Raw genomic sequence first — 16042 nt, 5'->3', positions numbered from 1 at the left:
AAGAAAGAAAGAAAGATTTTGAACACAGTTAATAGTCACTCTAAAAAATGGCAAGCACAGGGAAAAGTTAACATCTGCATAGCTTCCAGATGTGTGTATTTATATGTATTTTAATAGAATCACATATGTAGAATTTTATCTGCTTTTCTTATTTAATCATATGTTGTAAACATCTTTCCTTGTCAGCCACATTGAAAATATTGTGCTGTGCCTGTATACGTTAATTATGTGCAGTCATTTAACCACATCTTCTGCTTGAGTCCGTGAACAAATATTAGGCACTCCAAATACACAAAAGCGGTGTAGTAAATGTGAGGAGAGAGAGTTGATTTGAATGGTTTCGTGCCCTCAGAATACTCACAGACTACAAGGGAGTCTTAGACGGTCCCAGGAATTATCTGGCACCTTGTCTTACTACAGATCCTGTAAGAGAGTCCGAGAGGTAAGAGGGCTGTGCGAGTCACGGAGAAGGGAACATCATTTGTATTCAGAGAGGTCAGGGAAGGCTCAGAAGAGAGGGTGATGGAGGGCTTGACCCTGTGAGGGGGGGGGGGGGGGGAAGGAGCGTTCCAGGTAAGAGAGCATAAGGTACAAAGTGCTGTCAGGAGAATGAGAGACGCCCACTCTCAGCATCCCAGTGACTGGGCTGCAGTCCTCACCTCCACAGGGACCCCGGGCATGGTGGGAAACAAAGGTGGAGAGGAAATAAGATGTGCCGGCTTGTGGGTGGCCTAGAATATGTGGCTAAACAGGGTGGGCCGCGTTTCCTGAGCAGAGGGGAGTGTTTTAGCTTTGTTCGGGTGCGTTTGAGCCGGAATGCCACCGGGACTCCAGGGACCTGGCTGCTGCTCTGTAGCAGTGTGCGCGAGGCGTGTGGCGGAGCAAGAGGGCAGTCAGGATCCTACGCTGCTGGCTCTACCCGGGCTGGGTGGTAGCAGCCAGGCCAGGAAGAAGGGAGGGAGGTGGAAGGACAGGCCCGGGCAGACCCGGATGTGGTGATAAAGGGAAGGTTGAGGGTGAAGGCGGCCTTGGGGTTTGAGTTTGGACAGCTTGCACGGTACTGCCATATATGCAGAAAGAAAATGCAGCGAGAAAAGCCCTTGAGAAGATGATGAGTTGTATAAGTCTTCAAAAAAAAAAAAAAAATTGAACCCACTTCGTTTGGTCCTAACATCACACACTTGTGCACCCGTCTCCTTCCTGACAGGCAGTAGTCTGGAATACCCCTGTAAGTGCGGAGGCCTTCAGTCAGGAGGACCGTTCAACACCCAGACATCCCGGCATGAGCAAGAAGCCGGGACCACGGAAGGGAGACCCCTCGGCGGCCAGGACGCCTTCCCCTCTCAGGAAAGCGCGCTGTCTCCCGTGAACCTGACCGACGACCAGATAGCCGCCGGCCTCTATGGTAATTCCCCTCACTTGGTCCCTCTCAGCCTCAGGCTTTTGGGACCGGCATTGCCTGCGTTCCAGTCTGGTGTCAGTGTGCCTTCTAGATTGACCTGGAATAACCACTGACCTAAGAACCAAACGTTAGGAAGGTAGGCCTAGAATATCTTCTACGAAGATTTACCAAAGAAAGAGGTGTGCTATCCCCAAAAAAAACTCCTCTAATTTTGTGAATTATGAAATAATTTAAGCACCATTTCATTCTTCCACAGTCTGGCAGGCAGCAACTTTTCCCAGATCATCTCAGCTGAAGGAAAAGAATAATAACAATCCCTATTTTAGTGCCTAAGTGATTTTTGAGGCCCACATGAGATACAGCGTCACTTTATACAGTGAAACCTGATACAAATGCTAGTTGTCATTGTTTTTGTTATGTCTGGAAGTACTAATGGGTTTTTTTTTCCATTTAAAAAACTTGAAATTATTTTCTTTGTATGCATACATTTTTTCCATTGGATTCTGTGCAAGTTTCTCATATGTACATGCCAAGATCTAGATTGACATAAATGTGGTGAAAAACCAAACATACGTGAGGAGAGATTTCTCGTTCACTTAACTTGTGTGCATATGAGTTATGTTAATTTTGATCGCCTCGATTCCTTTTTTCACAGTATGTACCAACAGTGAAAGCACGCTGAAGTCGATCATGAAGAAGAAGGATGGCAGCAGAGATTCAAATGGAGCAAAGAAGAATCTGCAGTTTGTTGGCATTAACGGAGGGTAAGGAAGATGGCGGTCCGAGCGTCTCTCCATGGTCTGTCTGTCTACTTTGCCTCCTGCCTCCTCGAGTCCCATTCAAAGGTGGCTAGTCTGGGCTGCTGCCACATTTTGGTGATGGAAGATCCCCTCAGAAAGGTGCAGTTGGGCTTCTGTCCTCTCCTCTTCTCGCTCTGTTTAAGGATATGCCACTCACTCTTGAAAGGACACCTGACGGAGCTGAGCTATTGACATCTTCTCACCTCTGATCTGAAACCGGTAGTCTTCAACAAAAGCAGCAGGCAGCAGGTGTCCCGCGGTGTTGGCCAACTTGTGCTTACCTGTGTGAGACTCAGAAACACACAGAAAGAGGCGAGAGAGCATCACTCCACGGGCCGGTGATGGCCGTCCACTCGTTGAGAATGGGCTGTTAGCTCTCCGTGCACACAAACAAAATTGTAGGGCCTTTCACTTGATGAGTAATCCAGCCGTGCGTCACTTCTTGACTCTCTAAATAGAGTGTTTATTAGCTGTTTATTCTTTTGTTTCTCATTGAGCCAGATAAGTAGTGAAGCCAATTTGTCTTCCTACAGTTGAATCAGAGCAGCAAATCTATGAATCCATATATGGCCTCGACAAGAAAGCAGTAGGGCAGTTATTGGAGGTAATATTTATAGCAAAGTGTACCGTAGAGCTTTAACTTAATGAGGCCTGTTTTCTGAATCTTTGAAGTCGTATTGGGTGATGTGGCCCAGGAGGTCTTGGAGGACATATGGACCAGAGAAACTATGGGTTACTTACATAATCGGTTCACCGTAACACTGGTACAGTTAATGAAGCAAAACAGGAAGAATGTAAGGGAGAAGAAAAGGCACAGAAAAAAATGAACCACTGCAGACCTTAACTTCTTTCATGAAGTTGAGTTTCCTTTGATTTCTACTAAGCCAGAGGTGCTGTATTTATACATATTTTTCCTACAAGTGTATAATGATACCGATTGGGAACCCAAGTTGCCCCTTTTAAGTCAGAGCCCATTCAAAACCACCAGATTTTTAAATAGAACTTACTTTGAACTTCTAAATGCAGGGTCTAAAACCACTGGTGAAATGTCCGGAGTCAGTTAGCTTTCCCTGCATAAAAACTTCTGTCACGGGGTCTTTCCGGGCACGCCTTGCATCTCCTGAACTCCCAATTGCCACCTAGGTATGAAACAACTTCAAGTGATGATTCCAGCTCAGATGAAAGCTCTTCCTCCGAGTCCGATGACGAGTGTGACGTCATTGAGTATCCTCCTGAGGAAGAGGAGGAGGAAGAGGAGGACGAAGACACTCGGGGAATGGCGGAAGGGCACCATGCAGTTAATATGGAAGGTTTCAAGTCCGCCAGGGTGGAAGATGAAATGCAGGTTCCAGAATGTGAACCTGAGAAGGTGGAAATCAGAGAGAGGTGTGGTACACTCCCCTCCCCTCCCTAACCTTTCCCACGTTCAATGTGCTTGGGCAGAAGAGTTGTCCAGTTAGGAGATTTTGCAATTGTAACTATTGGTTTGGTCTTTCTGACCCCCAAAGGAAAGCTAAACTTCATCCTCAAAGGTACGACCATCGCGTCTGCTGCTCATAAATATAGGTGGAGGGGGATAAGTTCTAGGTCTCTCAGAGGAGCAGCAAAGGGAAGGGCTCCTCAGCCTGTCACCTTTGTTTCCTTTAAACCTATTCGCTATCTAATTTTATATGTGGAGCCACTGTCCACAGAACTATTAAGTGCCACTGAGGTTTCCATTGTTTGGACAACCCACCTTATATTTAAAGGCATATCAGAATTTTGTGTGGCCAGCACATTTCTTTCAAGGTTTCAGATTATATCATTAGCCATTTTTCTGGATACTGGTGTCAGTATTGTTATGGTAACATCTCTGTGCATAAGAGGAACAGTGTTTTAGCCTCAGGGACCACATTCACCGTAAAGATGATGTAATCAGTCACATGTCTATATTGTTGCTCAGTGAGTGATAAGGAACACCACAAGAATGGGTTTGGGAATATCCTGAACAGCAGCTAAAATATCAAATAAATACTCTGATTGAAACGTATCTAACGATGTAGCAGATTTTACAGACTGTTAGCAAATAGAGAATCAATGCTTATAAAACAGGAGAGACTAGAACAGATGGAAATTTCAAGATGTTTTTCCACTGTGTGAAGTATAAATAGAACATTTCACTAAACTTCTATTTAATTGTGCAAATGGAAGTTTAACTACATGAATACGAGGTAAGTGTTTCTAGTTTATATTTCCAAGTATTTTCACGTGGCTCAGGATCTTATCATCTAGATTTTTTTTTAACAGCTTTATTGAGATATAATTTGTGTACCATATGTCATGCAATTTTTAAGTTGATATTTTCAGGAGGGTTCCACACTTGCAGAGTTCACAGGTGTGGTTTACTGGTCAGCATAACGGATATGTGGTAACACAGACTGCATCAACCTCTTACGATTGAAAATATTTTTGAGAACTTAGAGCAGAAGGAGGGAAAAATCTCCAGATGTTAGTCCACACTATCATAAAGGCCAAACAGGTGAAGCCGAAAGCTACCCGTATGGCCAGAGCTGAGCTCTGGCTGGACACACTGGCTCTGTGCAGTGGCTTCGATGCTTGGATGCCTGGGGACGCCTGTGTGACCTCCAGGCAAGCACCTTATACCACCACAACCTGCTCCAGGTCAACTTGGGGCCTCTTGTGTTTTAAAGGACTGTAGAGTTGGAAATAAAAATGCCTTTCCTTTTGTGGCCAAACATAAGCTCTCTTTTGTCTTGTCCCCTTTTAGGTATGAATTAAGTGAAAAGATGTTATCTGCATGCAACTTACTGAAAAATAACATAAATGACCCCAAAGCTTTGACCAGCAAGGACATGGTGAGTCTTCCCTGCAGACACTGTCCCCAGTCCGTACAAAGGACCCGAGTGGACCCCATTGTGAGGGTGTCTCTAGCCTGCCCTGAGCTCTTGTCACTCGTGTGCCTTTCCCCGAACTCTTTCTCACTCGTGTATGCACAGTGGGCCTCACGCCCATGGAACGGAAGGCGAACTGCAGTCAGTCGTCAGCCTTCTACAGGTTCTGCTTCTGCTCACAGAACCTTGTCATCCAGGGAGAAGAGTCACCAGAATTTTTTTTTTTTCTTTTCAAGTTGGCGTGTGTTTTTCAAAGCAACCTCTCTGGGCCGAGGTCAGCATTCCTTTCAATTATGAAACTGCGTATTAAGTTCTGATGCGGAATGCAGGCAGCCACTATTTTTAAACTTAGGAGTGACTGTACTTGTCATTGTCGCACACTTTGAGAGACTTGGAAACACGCGGCAGAGAAGCTGGGGGTCGCTTTGGGCACATGAATGGCCCAGCGCAGGACAGGTGAGCGTTTCCGTGGCGATGGTGCCTCTGATACCACGGCCAAGCTCGTCGCTCCCTCGTGTGTTGGTGACGTTTGGAGGTGCAGCTCCTCTCGCAGTCAGACTGGCCCTCTGATGGACACTTCTCGCAGCACAGTGAGAAAAATGTAAATTCTCAGTTACGTTAGATACAGTTTGCATTTGAATATTTGCATCTTGTTAATGTGAAGTTTTATGCTGCATCTGTCAGCAGCCAGTGAGAAAGTTGATTTCTAAGTTTCAGAGGATTATAAAGTTATGAAACCAAAATGTTAGAACAAGAAGGGACTTCAGGGGCTGCCTAATCCTGGAAAGGCGCAGTTTTCATCATGTACAACACACACAATCTGAAGAACTGGTGACAGCCATCACAGGCATGAGAGGTCCCTGGGCGTGCACACCTGTGAGGCCGCTGTATTCTGGTCTATCCTGTCTTAACTGAGGCCCTAAAGATTATGAGATTCATCTAGAGCTAGTTAACTAGCTACTAGTTAGTACTGGGGCTAGATTTTACCTGTCTCAAGTCCTGGTCCGTGTTTTATTTCTCCTCTCTGAATCCTGTTTGTTAAATTATGTTTTCTTCACCCATTTGTTTATATTGCTATAGAAACTTAAATTTATCAGAGCCAGCTGTGTCTTGACATTGAATTAGTGTGCTGAGGAAGGAGCACGGCGGTGATGTTTACAGAAGGAAATACTAAATAAAACCCCTGACCTAGAGGGATCACAGAACCACATGTTGAACTCCATCAGCATAAACTAAATCCCTGTCTGTGCTTCAGTCACAAATAGCAAAACCAGGAAACGTCACTGCAGTGTTAATATTTCCCACAAGGTTTAACCTAAACTTAAAAACTGGTGCTTCTGGACCCTAGGTCTTATAGCCATAATAGACTTTTTCTTCTACCATTCCCAAAATACTGATGCTGCGGCCCCAGGTTGCCAAGCATGTTGTCACATGCACACTCTGTGCTCAGTACCTTTTTGGTTAAGTTGAACTCACTTGGTGAAAAAGTGTTTAAAGCATTGTTCTGTGAAAAGTGGGAGACACCTGAATGATGACATTGCCGGGGCCAGGTAACCATCACAGGACAGCACGTGCATATCCGTAACAGACGTCGCCACCCAGACGACACAGTTCCCTTCCCTCTGCGTGATGATGGACTCCAGAGAAATGGAAATCCGAATACATAAAAGAGCGAGCAGAAGAAAACATGTGATGCATTTTTTCCAGCCCAGGACCCTTTTTACCAGGTGGCCCAGAGTACGACTGAATGGGCTAAAACTGAATAATCAGTAGCAGGATGATAAAGATACGGAAGCTGTACAATTCCAGCTCCAGCCTCTGTAGAAAGGGGACTTCCTGGGTTCTGGTGCTTTTGACAGAGGCGGTCCATCTTTCTCTGATATATTTTGAAGTCTTTAAAGAGTGAGCAACAAGGGGCACCTGGCTGATTCAGTCAGTACAGCACGTGACTTTTGATCTTGGGATCGTGAGATCATGAGTCCCAAGTCCAAGCCCTGCATTGGGCACAGAACTCACTTTAAAAAAAAAAAAGAAGAAGAAGAAGAAGCAAAGCACAAATGAATGGATGGTAAACTCATGTAAAAGAGGGCTCATGGAAGAAGTGTTATAGCTCTTTCCATCACCAGCAGTGGCTGCCCACAGTCTGCACTGAACTTCATACGGTCTGGGATTGACTTGATTGACCAGGAAACAAACGCCATGTTCATGTGTCCACAGCCCAAGGGAGGGCGCCTGGGGCTCGTGATCAGATGCAGAGGATCCTAAATGAGAAATGTCATTTGTTTGGGACCTGCTTTTTAAGCCCTTTCCGTGGTTGAACGTTTGTATCTGGGATTGGAGTGACAATGAACTGACTACATGCTTACAGTCTCCCAGCCCAGTGCTGTGGGGATGTTGAAGGAGTTGAGGTTGGTCTGTATAGGAAGAAAGCAGCATCATCAAGTGTGGGTGAGGTCACTTCTTCTGTCCTGACTACTCTGAAAATCAGGTGCAGGGCCAGCACAATTTACGTAATATTAATAGTTCGATAATCACTGGAGCCAGGCCTGAGCGTTTTCATGTGTCTTGCCTCGTTTGTCCTCCTGGCGAGTGCTGTGGGGCAAAGGTATTCTTACCGTCCCCGTTTTGCAGATGAGTAAACTTAGGCACAGAATGAGTGTCTTTCCCAGGATTGTACGGCCCACAAGTAGCAGAGCCAGATTTTGAACCTTGCTGGTGGAGCTCCTGAGTATTGCTGTCTGACCTCTTCTTTATAAGTTAGAACGTGTCCGTCGTTGAAAAGCAGGAGGGACGCTCCAGTTTGGAGTTTGAGGCTTCTCTTAGGGCTCTGCGTTTCATTAGTCATTCTTTGAGAGCAAATTCTAACTGCACGCACCCTGACTATAAAAGGCCTCATTTCTTGGGCTTGCAGCTGGGTCTCGGAAAGGTCTATAAATAGAAGAACTAATGCCCCTTGCTGGTGTCTTGGCAGCGGTCCTGTCTGAACACCCTGCAGCACGAGTGGTTCCGCGTATCCAGTCAGAAGTCGGCCTGCCCGGCCATGGTGGGGGACTACATAGCTGCTTTTGAGGCCGTTTCCCCGGACGTCCTGCGCCACATCATCAACATGGCGGATGGCAACGGCAACACGGCCCTCCATTACAGCGTGTCACATTCCAATTTCGAGATCGTGAAGCTGCTCTTGGATGCCGGTGCGTTGGCCGTCCTGGTCTCTTCCCCTCAGCACTTGGGGTGTGACTCATCTCAGAGAGGCTGGTTGAGCCACACCTCAGTTCTGTGACCACCCTAACACCCTTTCCATTGCTTTTCCGCATGATGTGGCCAAGAATGTCATCCTTGAGTCACTGAGGGAAGGCGTGAAATGGAAACAAAGCAGGGTGGCACAGATTCCAGGTCTGTTTGGAGGGGAGGTTTTAAGGATAGTCTTGCTGCAGTTCCACTGCGTTCAGGCGAGGTAGATCCCTGGAGGTGAACATGACTCAGGGTCCCTCCTGAGCTGAGTCATGCAGGCTGGGCGGGTGCGCTCTCAGGAGACAGATCACTGCTCGTAGGGCCAGAGTCACAGCTTTGGTGTCCCCAGGCTGCTCTTCCTGTCCTGGCTCCCCGACCCCATCCAACTGCCTCCCAGATATGTACAGTTAGCCGAGATGGGGACCATGCAAAGCCACTATACCAGATTATAGTAGAATCATCACCAATGGTATATTCCCCCCAAAATATACCTTGTTATTGACAACTCAGCATAGAGTGAAGAAATTGTTATTCTTCTCTCTGAGCCATAGTAATGAGGACAGTGACAAATCTTGTTTATAACTGGAATATCCCATCCCAGAATATAGCCTCTGACGTGTATTAAACATGAAGCGAGGGTGTGCTAGATAGAAGGGGTCCCCTTGGAAAATTGGGAGCTTCCAACTTTTTGTTCAAATAGAGCAGCCAGTGGTTCACCTAGTCCCCAAGTGACTCTGATTTATTTTTGAAATACGTATTTTTACTTCTAGTATGTGACTGATACAGAACTTATAGTACTTTGGTCTAATCAGTGAGAACAGTGTGAACATTTGATTTAGAATATGCAATAAAATTGTCCAGTTTTCATGTACTGTTTCTTGATTCAACTCTCCAATTTCTTCTACTCTGTTTTGGGGAAATTGAATTAATGCAGAGAAGTAACTGGGCAGATTTATCGTCTTTTCTAAGTTTGCTTATTCCCAGCGTATGGGGCTATGGAGGCCAAAACTGCTTCCATCTAATGAGAAGGAATTCCAAGCCTCCTTCCCAGAGGATAAACAGAGCTGCTGGTCCTGTCAGGCCACGTTGTCTCAACAGAAAAGTGGTTAATATCCAGAAAAGCTAAACAGATTTCAGATTTTTTGCTCTTGAAAGCAACAGTTTAATCTACCCTTGGAAAATTTGTGTGGATGAGATATTTTGGTAAATCAAATGATTTCAACTCCATTGTTGGATGGCTTTGGTTAGTCACCCTTCTGGGTTGACTGAGTTTTGTACTGGTCACCATTACAGGCTGTGATTGGGGCTCCATACGGTGTGTTGGTGAATGTGGGTGACCGGCAATCATCTGTGAGGGAGTGAACATCACGATGAGGAGCCTCTGAGAGCATGTTTGCCCACGTGCTTCTCCATCACCCAGCATTTTCTTTTCTTTTTCCCTTTCTACATACAAAAACATGCCCTTGTGTAAATACCATCATGTTCCTGGTATGCAGTTATTTTAGAACTCAAGGGACGTTTTGTGGTAGTACCTTCTCTCTTCACCCCTTAACGATGAAACATCCTGAACATTTTAACTATATTTGGTCACATGTGAAAGCTGCTTTCCTGCACTCTCCATTCCTTTCATTTTATTAGAAAGTGCTAAAGGAATTTACTAAGGGTAATTGAGCCCCCAAAGCCTCCTTAAGAATTACAGGAATGGCTGGGGCGCCTGGGTGGCTCAGTCGGTTAAGCGTCCAACTTCGGCTCAGGTCATGATCTCGCGGACCGTGAGTTCGAGCCCCGCGTCGGGCTCTATGCTGACAGCTCAGAGCCTGGAGCCTGCTTCAGATTCTGTGTCTCCCTCTCTCTCTGACCCTCCCCTGTTCATACTCTGTCTCAAAAATAAATAAACATTAAAAAAATATATATTAAAAAAAAAAAATTACAGGAACGGAAAAGGTCTGGTTTATTGTGTCTGTCAGTTCTCACGGTTTCTTAACTGCATTTGCTCTCAGACCAAGTTCCTAGAACAGCTTGATAGGTGTCGTGGGGTTGGAGTCCGGCTTCCAAGGGCCCCAACAAGTCAGGGTGGCAAAATCAGGGTGTCAGAACAGGTACTGATGGCTGAGCATCAGGCTCAGCAAAGGCTGAGCAGGTAACACCATGGTGTTCTCTGCATAAGCCTTTACAAGTCCCTCCTAAGTATTTGTAGCTTTCACTGCCTTCTTCATTGCAAAACCGGGGTCCCCTTAACATAGATTAATCTCCACATCCCAACGTCTTTGTTGACCCTTCAAAGCAACCATTTCCTAGACCAAGCCCCCTGACTTCAGAGCTTCTGAAGGTCAGCCCCTAGTTGGGAACAAGAGGTGCCGTGGAAGCTTACTGTCACTTCTGCTGCTTCTGGCCTCACACAGTACCAAAGAGACCTTTTTTCTTGGTTTGACATGAAAACGTATTTTGCGTTTCCGTCTGAGTCACTCTGGGACTTGGAGCACCTGAGGCCATTTCACTGGCCTCCTCCAAACCCCGTTCCTTCAGGTGCTGGGGAGAAGGGACACTGTTGGAAGGCTTCTCCCTAAAGGGACACGTGTCTTTGCAGACGTGTGTAACGTGGACCACCAGAACAAGGCGGGATACACCCCCATCATGCTGGCAGCCCTTGCCGCGGTGGAAGCAGAGAAGGACATGCGTGTCGTAGAAGAGCTCTTCGGCTGCGGGGACGTCAATGCCAAAGCCAGCCAGGTGAGCGCGCTTGCGTCCCGGGCCCGCGCTTGCGCAGCTCTGACCCACACCTTCCACCGCTGAGCATGCGCTTCCGCAGCTCTAGACCCGTGCCGGCCCGGGGCCCTGCTTCCCAACACTGAGCATGCGCCCCAGTCCGTGCCGCGCTTCCGCTGCTGAGCATGCGCTTCCGCAGGTCTGACCTGTGCGGGCCAGGGCCGTGCTTCCCGTCACTGAACACGCGCTTTGGGGCCTGGCCTCGTGTCCGCGTGGCTGCCTGGCGGTCCATAGCGACTGGGCAGAGCTGTGAGGTACTGGCTTCAGCTTCACCTTGCAGGCTCCCCACTCCCCGGCCTTGGCGCTGCCTCTGTTGGGAGCATGTGCATGTAAACCGTAGGTCAGCCTGCATCTGGGGGCCCGGGAGTCTCCACCGTCTGCTCAGCGACAGTTGCTTCCCAACTGTCTCCATATCGTAAGCAGAGCATGCGCGGTGCAGATGTGTTCACAGTTGGACTTTGAAGCACCTTTGAACTTGCCAGCTTCTTGCTGTAACCAGATAGATACTGCAAGCGACAGGCGAAAACTGACCCATTACTTGACGTTGCTTAGCTCATAGCTCAGAATGAGAAACTCTTTCTCCCTCCGTGCCTGCCACCGCACAGCCCCACGTTAATCCCACATGTGCCTCGTTCCCTGTGTCGTCATGCCATCCCCCCACCTCCCGCCCCAGTCCGGCACCACCACCCACCACCCACCCCCCCCACTCTGCCAGCATGTGCCGCTGAAGCGCCCCATCGTGCCTCCCCACAGGCGGGACAGACAGCCCTCATGCTGGCGGTCAGTCACGGGCGGATCGACATGGTGAAGGGCCTGCTGGCCTGCGGGGCCGACGTCAACATCCAGGATGACGAGGGCTCCACCGCCCTCATGTGTGCCAGTGAGCACGGGCACGTGGAGATCGTCAAGCTGCTGCTGGCCCAGCCGGGCTGCAACGGCCACCTGGAAGACAACGTAAGTGGCTCCCACGGGCCCTGCAGGGGCCACGGGGAAGGGAAAGAGCACATCCTCCCTGCTGCTCTGTGGGGATTTCTGTGGTGGTCCGGGCCACCTCCTTTCCCTGTCTGGCTTGGCACCGTTTACCGTGTGCAAACTGACACTTGATTCAACTAGAGGGGAAGGCAGGAAGGGCAGCGGGCCTCAGCCCCCTCATTCGTTACAGGAGGAGGGGTGACGGGCATGGATGAGAACCAGCTTGCCGAAGGGCCATAAACAGATTTACAACACAGAATAGAGCCAGCGTGGGCAACTTGCAGGCCCACGAAGAAGAGAGGACCAGGTCCCCAGTCCTGGAAATCTGGACTGCGAGTTGTTCCGGGCTGGGTTATCGCATGCCTTGAACCACTTGTTAGCACACCGAAACGCTTTCCCACCCGTGAAATGAAGGCAAGCCTGCCCTTCCCTGGGGCCCGTCAGAGTGGCTGATTCATGCAGCTCCTCAGCTATAGGCCCTCCAGACCATCCCGGCTCCTTTGAGCACATCTCCCCCACTCCTGCTCTGCTTTTCCATCTTCCCCATCTGATCCGTTCTCCCGGTTCCTGAGCTGTCCCTGTTCGAGATAACCCCTTGCCCAGGACACGTCGTAAGGAAAGTTGCAGCTTCTGGATGTCTCCGGATCAAAGGGGAGGAGTACCAACAGGTGAAGGCACAGGAACTAATATTTGGGTGGTGATGTGGTTCCAAGTGCAAAGGTCACAGAGGTCAGGCTGGATTGGTTCTGTTTTGGAAAGTTTGTCTCTGTGGAGCACAGGTTTGGACCAGAGCTTCCTACAGCTCAAAACACTAAAACATTAGAAGGAAAATATCCTTTTTTGCACTTAATGTCGGTTCCCTGTGGGCCCAAGTCAGCAGGAAGAGCAAACCCGTGCAGGTATTTATTGGTACCAAGGGCTGACGGGCTTCCGCAGATGCACGCACTTCCTGGGAGTGAACGCCTTCCGCTGGAGCAGGGAGACAGCTTCCACCTCCCCTTTCCTCAAGAGCAGTTTGTGTTTCATGTGTCTTGTTTTTCGTTTGCTTTTACTTTACTCTTCGCTTAGCAAAGAACAGCCTGTAAGTGTGGTAAGAAGAGGCCAGAGAACCGCATTGGCTTCCCGAAATGCTGGCCACCTCAGCTAATTGTCTGCTTCCTTACGCTTAATAGAAGACGAGGGCGTGCAGCTGGCCTCCCCTGGACAAGTCGCTCCGAGTATTCTGGGTGGGAGGGAAGGACCCTAGATGCCAGCCACATGGGAATTGTTTCCTGCTGCTAGGGACCATAAGGGAATCCTTATTCCAAGACCAGACGGAAAATAAATTGTGCTGGGGTTTTTTTGTTTGTTTTTTGGTTTTTTGCTTTTGGGTTTTTGGTTTATTGCTCCTTTACATCCTCTATATCCCTGCAATTTAATGGGAACCAAACATTTAACTGGAAACTTTTTAACTTTTCCATATTTAGTGTTTCCCCCCATACTTTTCTTTTAAAATTCCTTTTAATGTTTATTTTTGAGAGACACAGAGTGCAAGTGGGCGGGGGGCAGAGGGATAGGGAGGCATAGAATCCAAAGCAGGCTCCAGACTCTGAGCCTGGCTCTGAGCCCAGAGCCAGATGCGGGCATCGAACTCAGGAACCGGGAGACTGTGACCTGAGCGGAAGTCGGAAGCTTAGCCAACTGAGCCCCCCCCCCCCAGGCACCCCACCCGCATGTTTTCATAAGATGTATTTCTGCAAGGCAGCAGGATTCACAGCATTGGATTGGGGGTGATCAGGGCTGGAGGAGGGACTCCTTCCCGAAGAGGAAAGCTAAAAGATCTTTGACAAATTGCAGGGTGTCAGAACACACTGTGGTATTGCCTGCTCCCTTGGAAATATAAGGAAAAAAGAAACTATGTTTCCACCCACATCTTCCCCTAGAGCCCCCAGCTGGTGGGAAGAATAGTTGAGAAATTTCTTCGCAGGCAGCCCGCTTTTGTTGAGCACATACTGTGCACACATCTACACTCTAACCACCGTGAGCCAGAGGGGATGAGGTGATTCTTCTCCACCTGGGACTTCCCCATTGTGGACGCTGTGCCCCATTCGTCCTTAGGGCTTAGCACACAGAGATCTGGAAAAGTCTCCTGAAGAACTGAACAAATTTGGGAAACTTTATCAATTCTTGGAAAGTATTTGTTTTGCTCCCATTTGGCTGTCCGTAAGTGTGAGAAACCCAGCCTGGCTTGTTCTTTCCTCAAGGACGGCAGCACGGCACTCTCGATAGCCCTGGAGGCGGGACACAAGGACATCGCCGTTCTCCTGTACGCCCATGTCAACTTCGCGAAGGCCCAGTCTCCGGTCAGTGTTGTGCATTTGACATTTGTGAACAGGCCGAAATCCAGCAGGCTGGCCGGCCCCCCTCTTCGGGAGCTGGCAGGCAGTGCGGGTTTTCTGAGGATTCTGAAAATGGGAGATTTAGTCTGGAACTTGAGAGTTCATGATTTTTGCCCCGCCCACAAGGCCAGGAGTGCTGATGGTTAGCAGCACAGAGGCTGGGCACCTGCTTGTCCTTGGGAAACAAACATTCGCTTATGCCCTCCTCACGTGAAGGGTTTATTTCTGGACAGAATTATCCAAGTGGCACATCGTGTGCCCGTGAGTACATATTGCTACGTTCCTGGCATTTTTCCTAAAGCAGACAGTGAGCAGCAACCTCTGTTCCCAGAGCCCACTCTTAGCGGGACAGCGACTTCCCAGGACAGCCGGACAGCTGCTCAGAGCAGCTCCTGCTGATGGGTCTGTGTCCCCTGTCCCAGCTGCCCTCACGCTGGCTCACAGGTGGTTGTCAGCTGTGGCGGGCACAGCCCCTGTTATAGAGGACACATCTGCTTGAGGTCACTCATTAACTGCCCCCCCCCCTTTTTTTTTCCTTTCCTGGTCTCTAGGGTACCCCCAGGCTTGGAAGGAAGACATCTCCTGGCCCCACCCACCGGAGTTCATTTGACTGATTATATGCAAATAGCCGTCCATTTACATGCCACCACTAAGCTGCTAATTGTTCCTCTTGGGGTGACAGATACTGAATGTATGCGTGCTGTGCCTGAGCTCACCAGCAAACAGAACGGGTAAGCCAGGGCGGAAGCCCCGAGCTGCACGGTGGGGGCGGAGCCAGCAGGGACGTGCCGCCCGGCACACCCCGCCTCCCGCCTGGCCGCCTTCCCTGTGCGCGGGGGCGAGCCCACCCCCGTCTCTGTTGCTGTTGAGTCTCTGCTCCGTTATGTACAGTCGTAGGATATGGTGACCTGACCTGAGCGGGCAGCCCCTACTCCCTTCTCTCCCGCCCTCGCCACTGCCAAGAAGCGTCAGGTTCTCACTGGCTTGGCGGTCTTACAATTGTCCGCAAGTATTTATATTTACCCCTTGTGGAGCCATTGGAAAGCTCTGAAAATCCCATTCCGGGAGGGTTTTGTTGATTTTCCTTTTGTCTTCACTGTTGGAAAGTGAGGGAGTGGAGATGACCAATCGTCAGCACCTTGGGCCTGGCCTGGTAGATTCCTGGTTTAAAAATAGAAGACAGAACTCTCGGAAAGTACAAAACTTAATGAAAAGAAAGCTTTTCGGTTGGGTTTATCTGGGTGGGTGTATTATATGACTTTTTATATAAAAGGCATCTATATAAAATTGACACAGTATTTTCACCTTTTATATTCCGTCGTCCTTGAGACATGAAGAAGCACGTGTAACATTACCGTGTTTTTAATTAATAATTGCACAAATCTGTACCTAATGACAAGGGTTGAATCACGTTAGAGGAATTGGCTATATATTTGCCTCTAGAGAAACATAGTGTAGTTCTCCACGTATTTATGGATTCCTTTATACCATGTCACGTTTACTTTGGTCTTAAATGTATTTAAATGTTTGAAGTGCCTTAGACTCTTGCCATATTTTCAAAATAAAATTTCATTAAGTGCTCTTGCTTGTCCCGGCTTCATC

General features: G+C 48.4%; 1 protein-coding gene across 6 annotated transcripts in view; it reads left to right on the top strand.

The window, feature by feature from the left end:
* Positions 1-16042, top strand: part of KANK1 (KN motif and ankyrin repeat domains 1) — a 214717-nt gene that overhangs the window by 191594 nt on the left and 7081 nt on the right. For 2 of the 6 annotated variants that reach the window (XR_015243429.1, XR_015243431.1), the window contains exons 5-13: positions 1208-1405; positions 2058-2166; positions 3346-3588; positions 4970-5057; positions 8065-8284; positions 10912-11054; positions 11844-12044; positions 14306-14404; positions 14992-15171. Coding sequence is in view for 4 of the 6 variants with exons in the window: in XM_086684945.1 (XP_086541071.1) it covers positions 1208-1405; positions 2058-2166; positions 3346-3588; positions 4970-5057; positions 8065-8284; positions 10912-11054; positions 11844-12044; positions 14306-14404; positions 14992-15054 (1364 nt within the window). In the remaining 2 variants the exon portion in view is untranslated. Of the gene's footprint in view, positions 1-1207; positions 1406-2055; positions 2167-3345; positions 3589-4969; positions 5058-8064; positions 8285-10911; positions 11055-11843; positions 12045-14305; positions 14405-14991; positions 16022-16042 lie in introns of those variants that run through there. The other 4 variants (XM_086684945.1, XM_025931564.2, XM_086684946.1 and 1 more) reach the window with 3 other exon arrangements.

This window comes from Puma concolor, chromosome D4 (assembly GCF_028749965.1).
Source record: "Puma concolor isolate L17-30 chromosome D4, mPumCon1.1.hap2, whole genome shotgun sequence".
In the NCBI taxonomy this organism is placed as follows: Eukaryota; Metazoa; Chordata; class Mammalia; order Carnivora; family Felidae; genus Puma; species Puma concolor.
The sequence above is the reverse complement of the archived record's forward strand: the minus strand, read 5'-3'. Positions and strand labels throughout refer to the sequence as shown.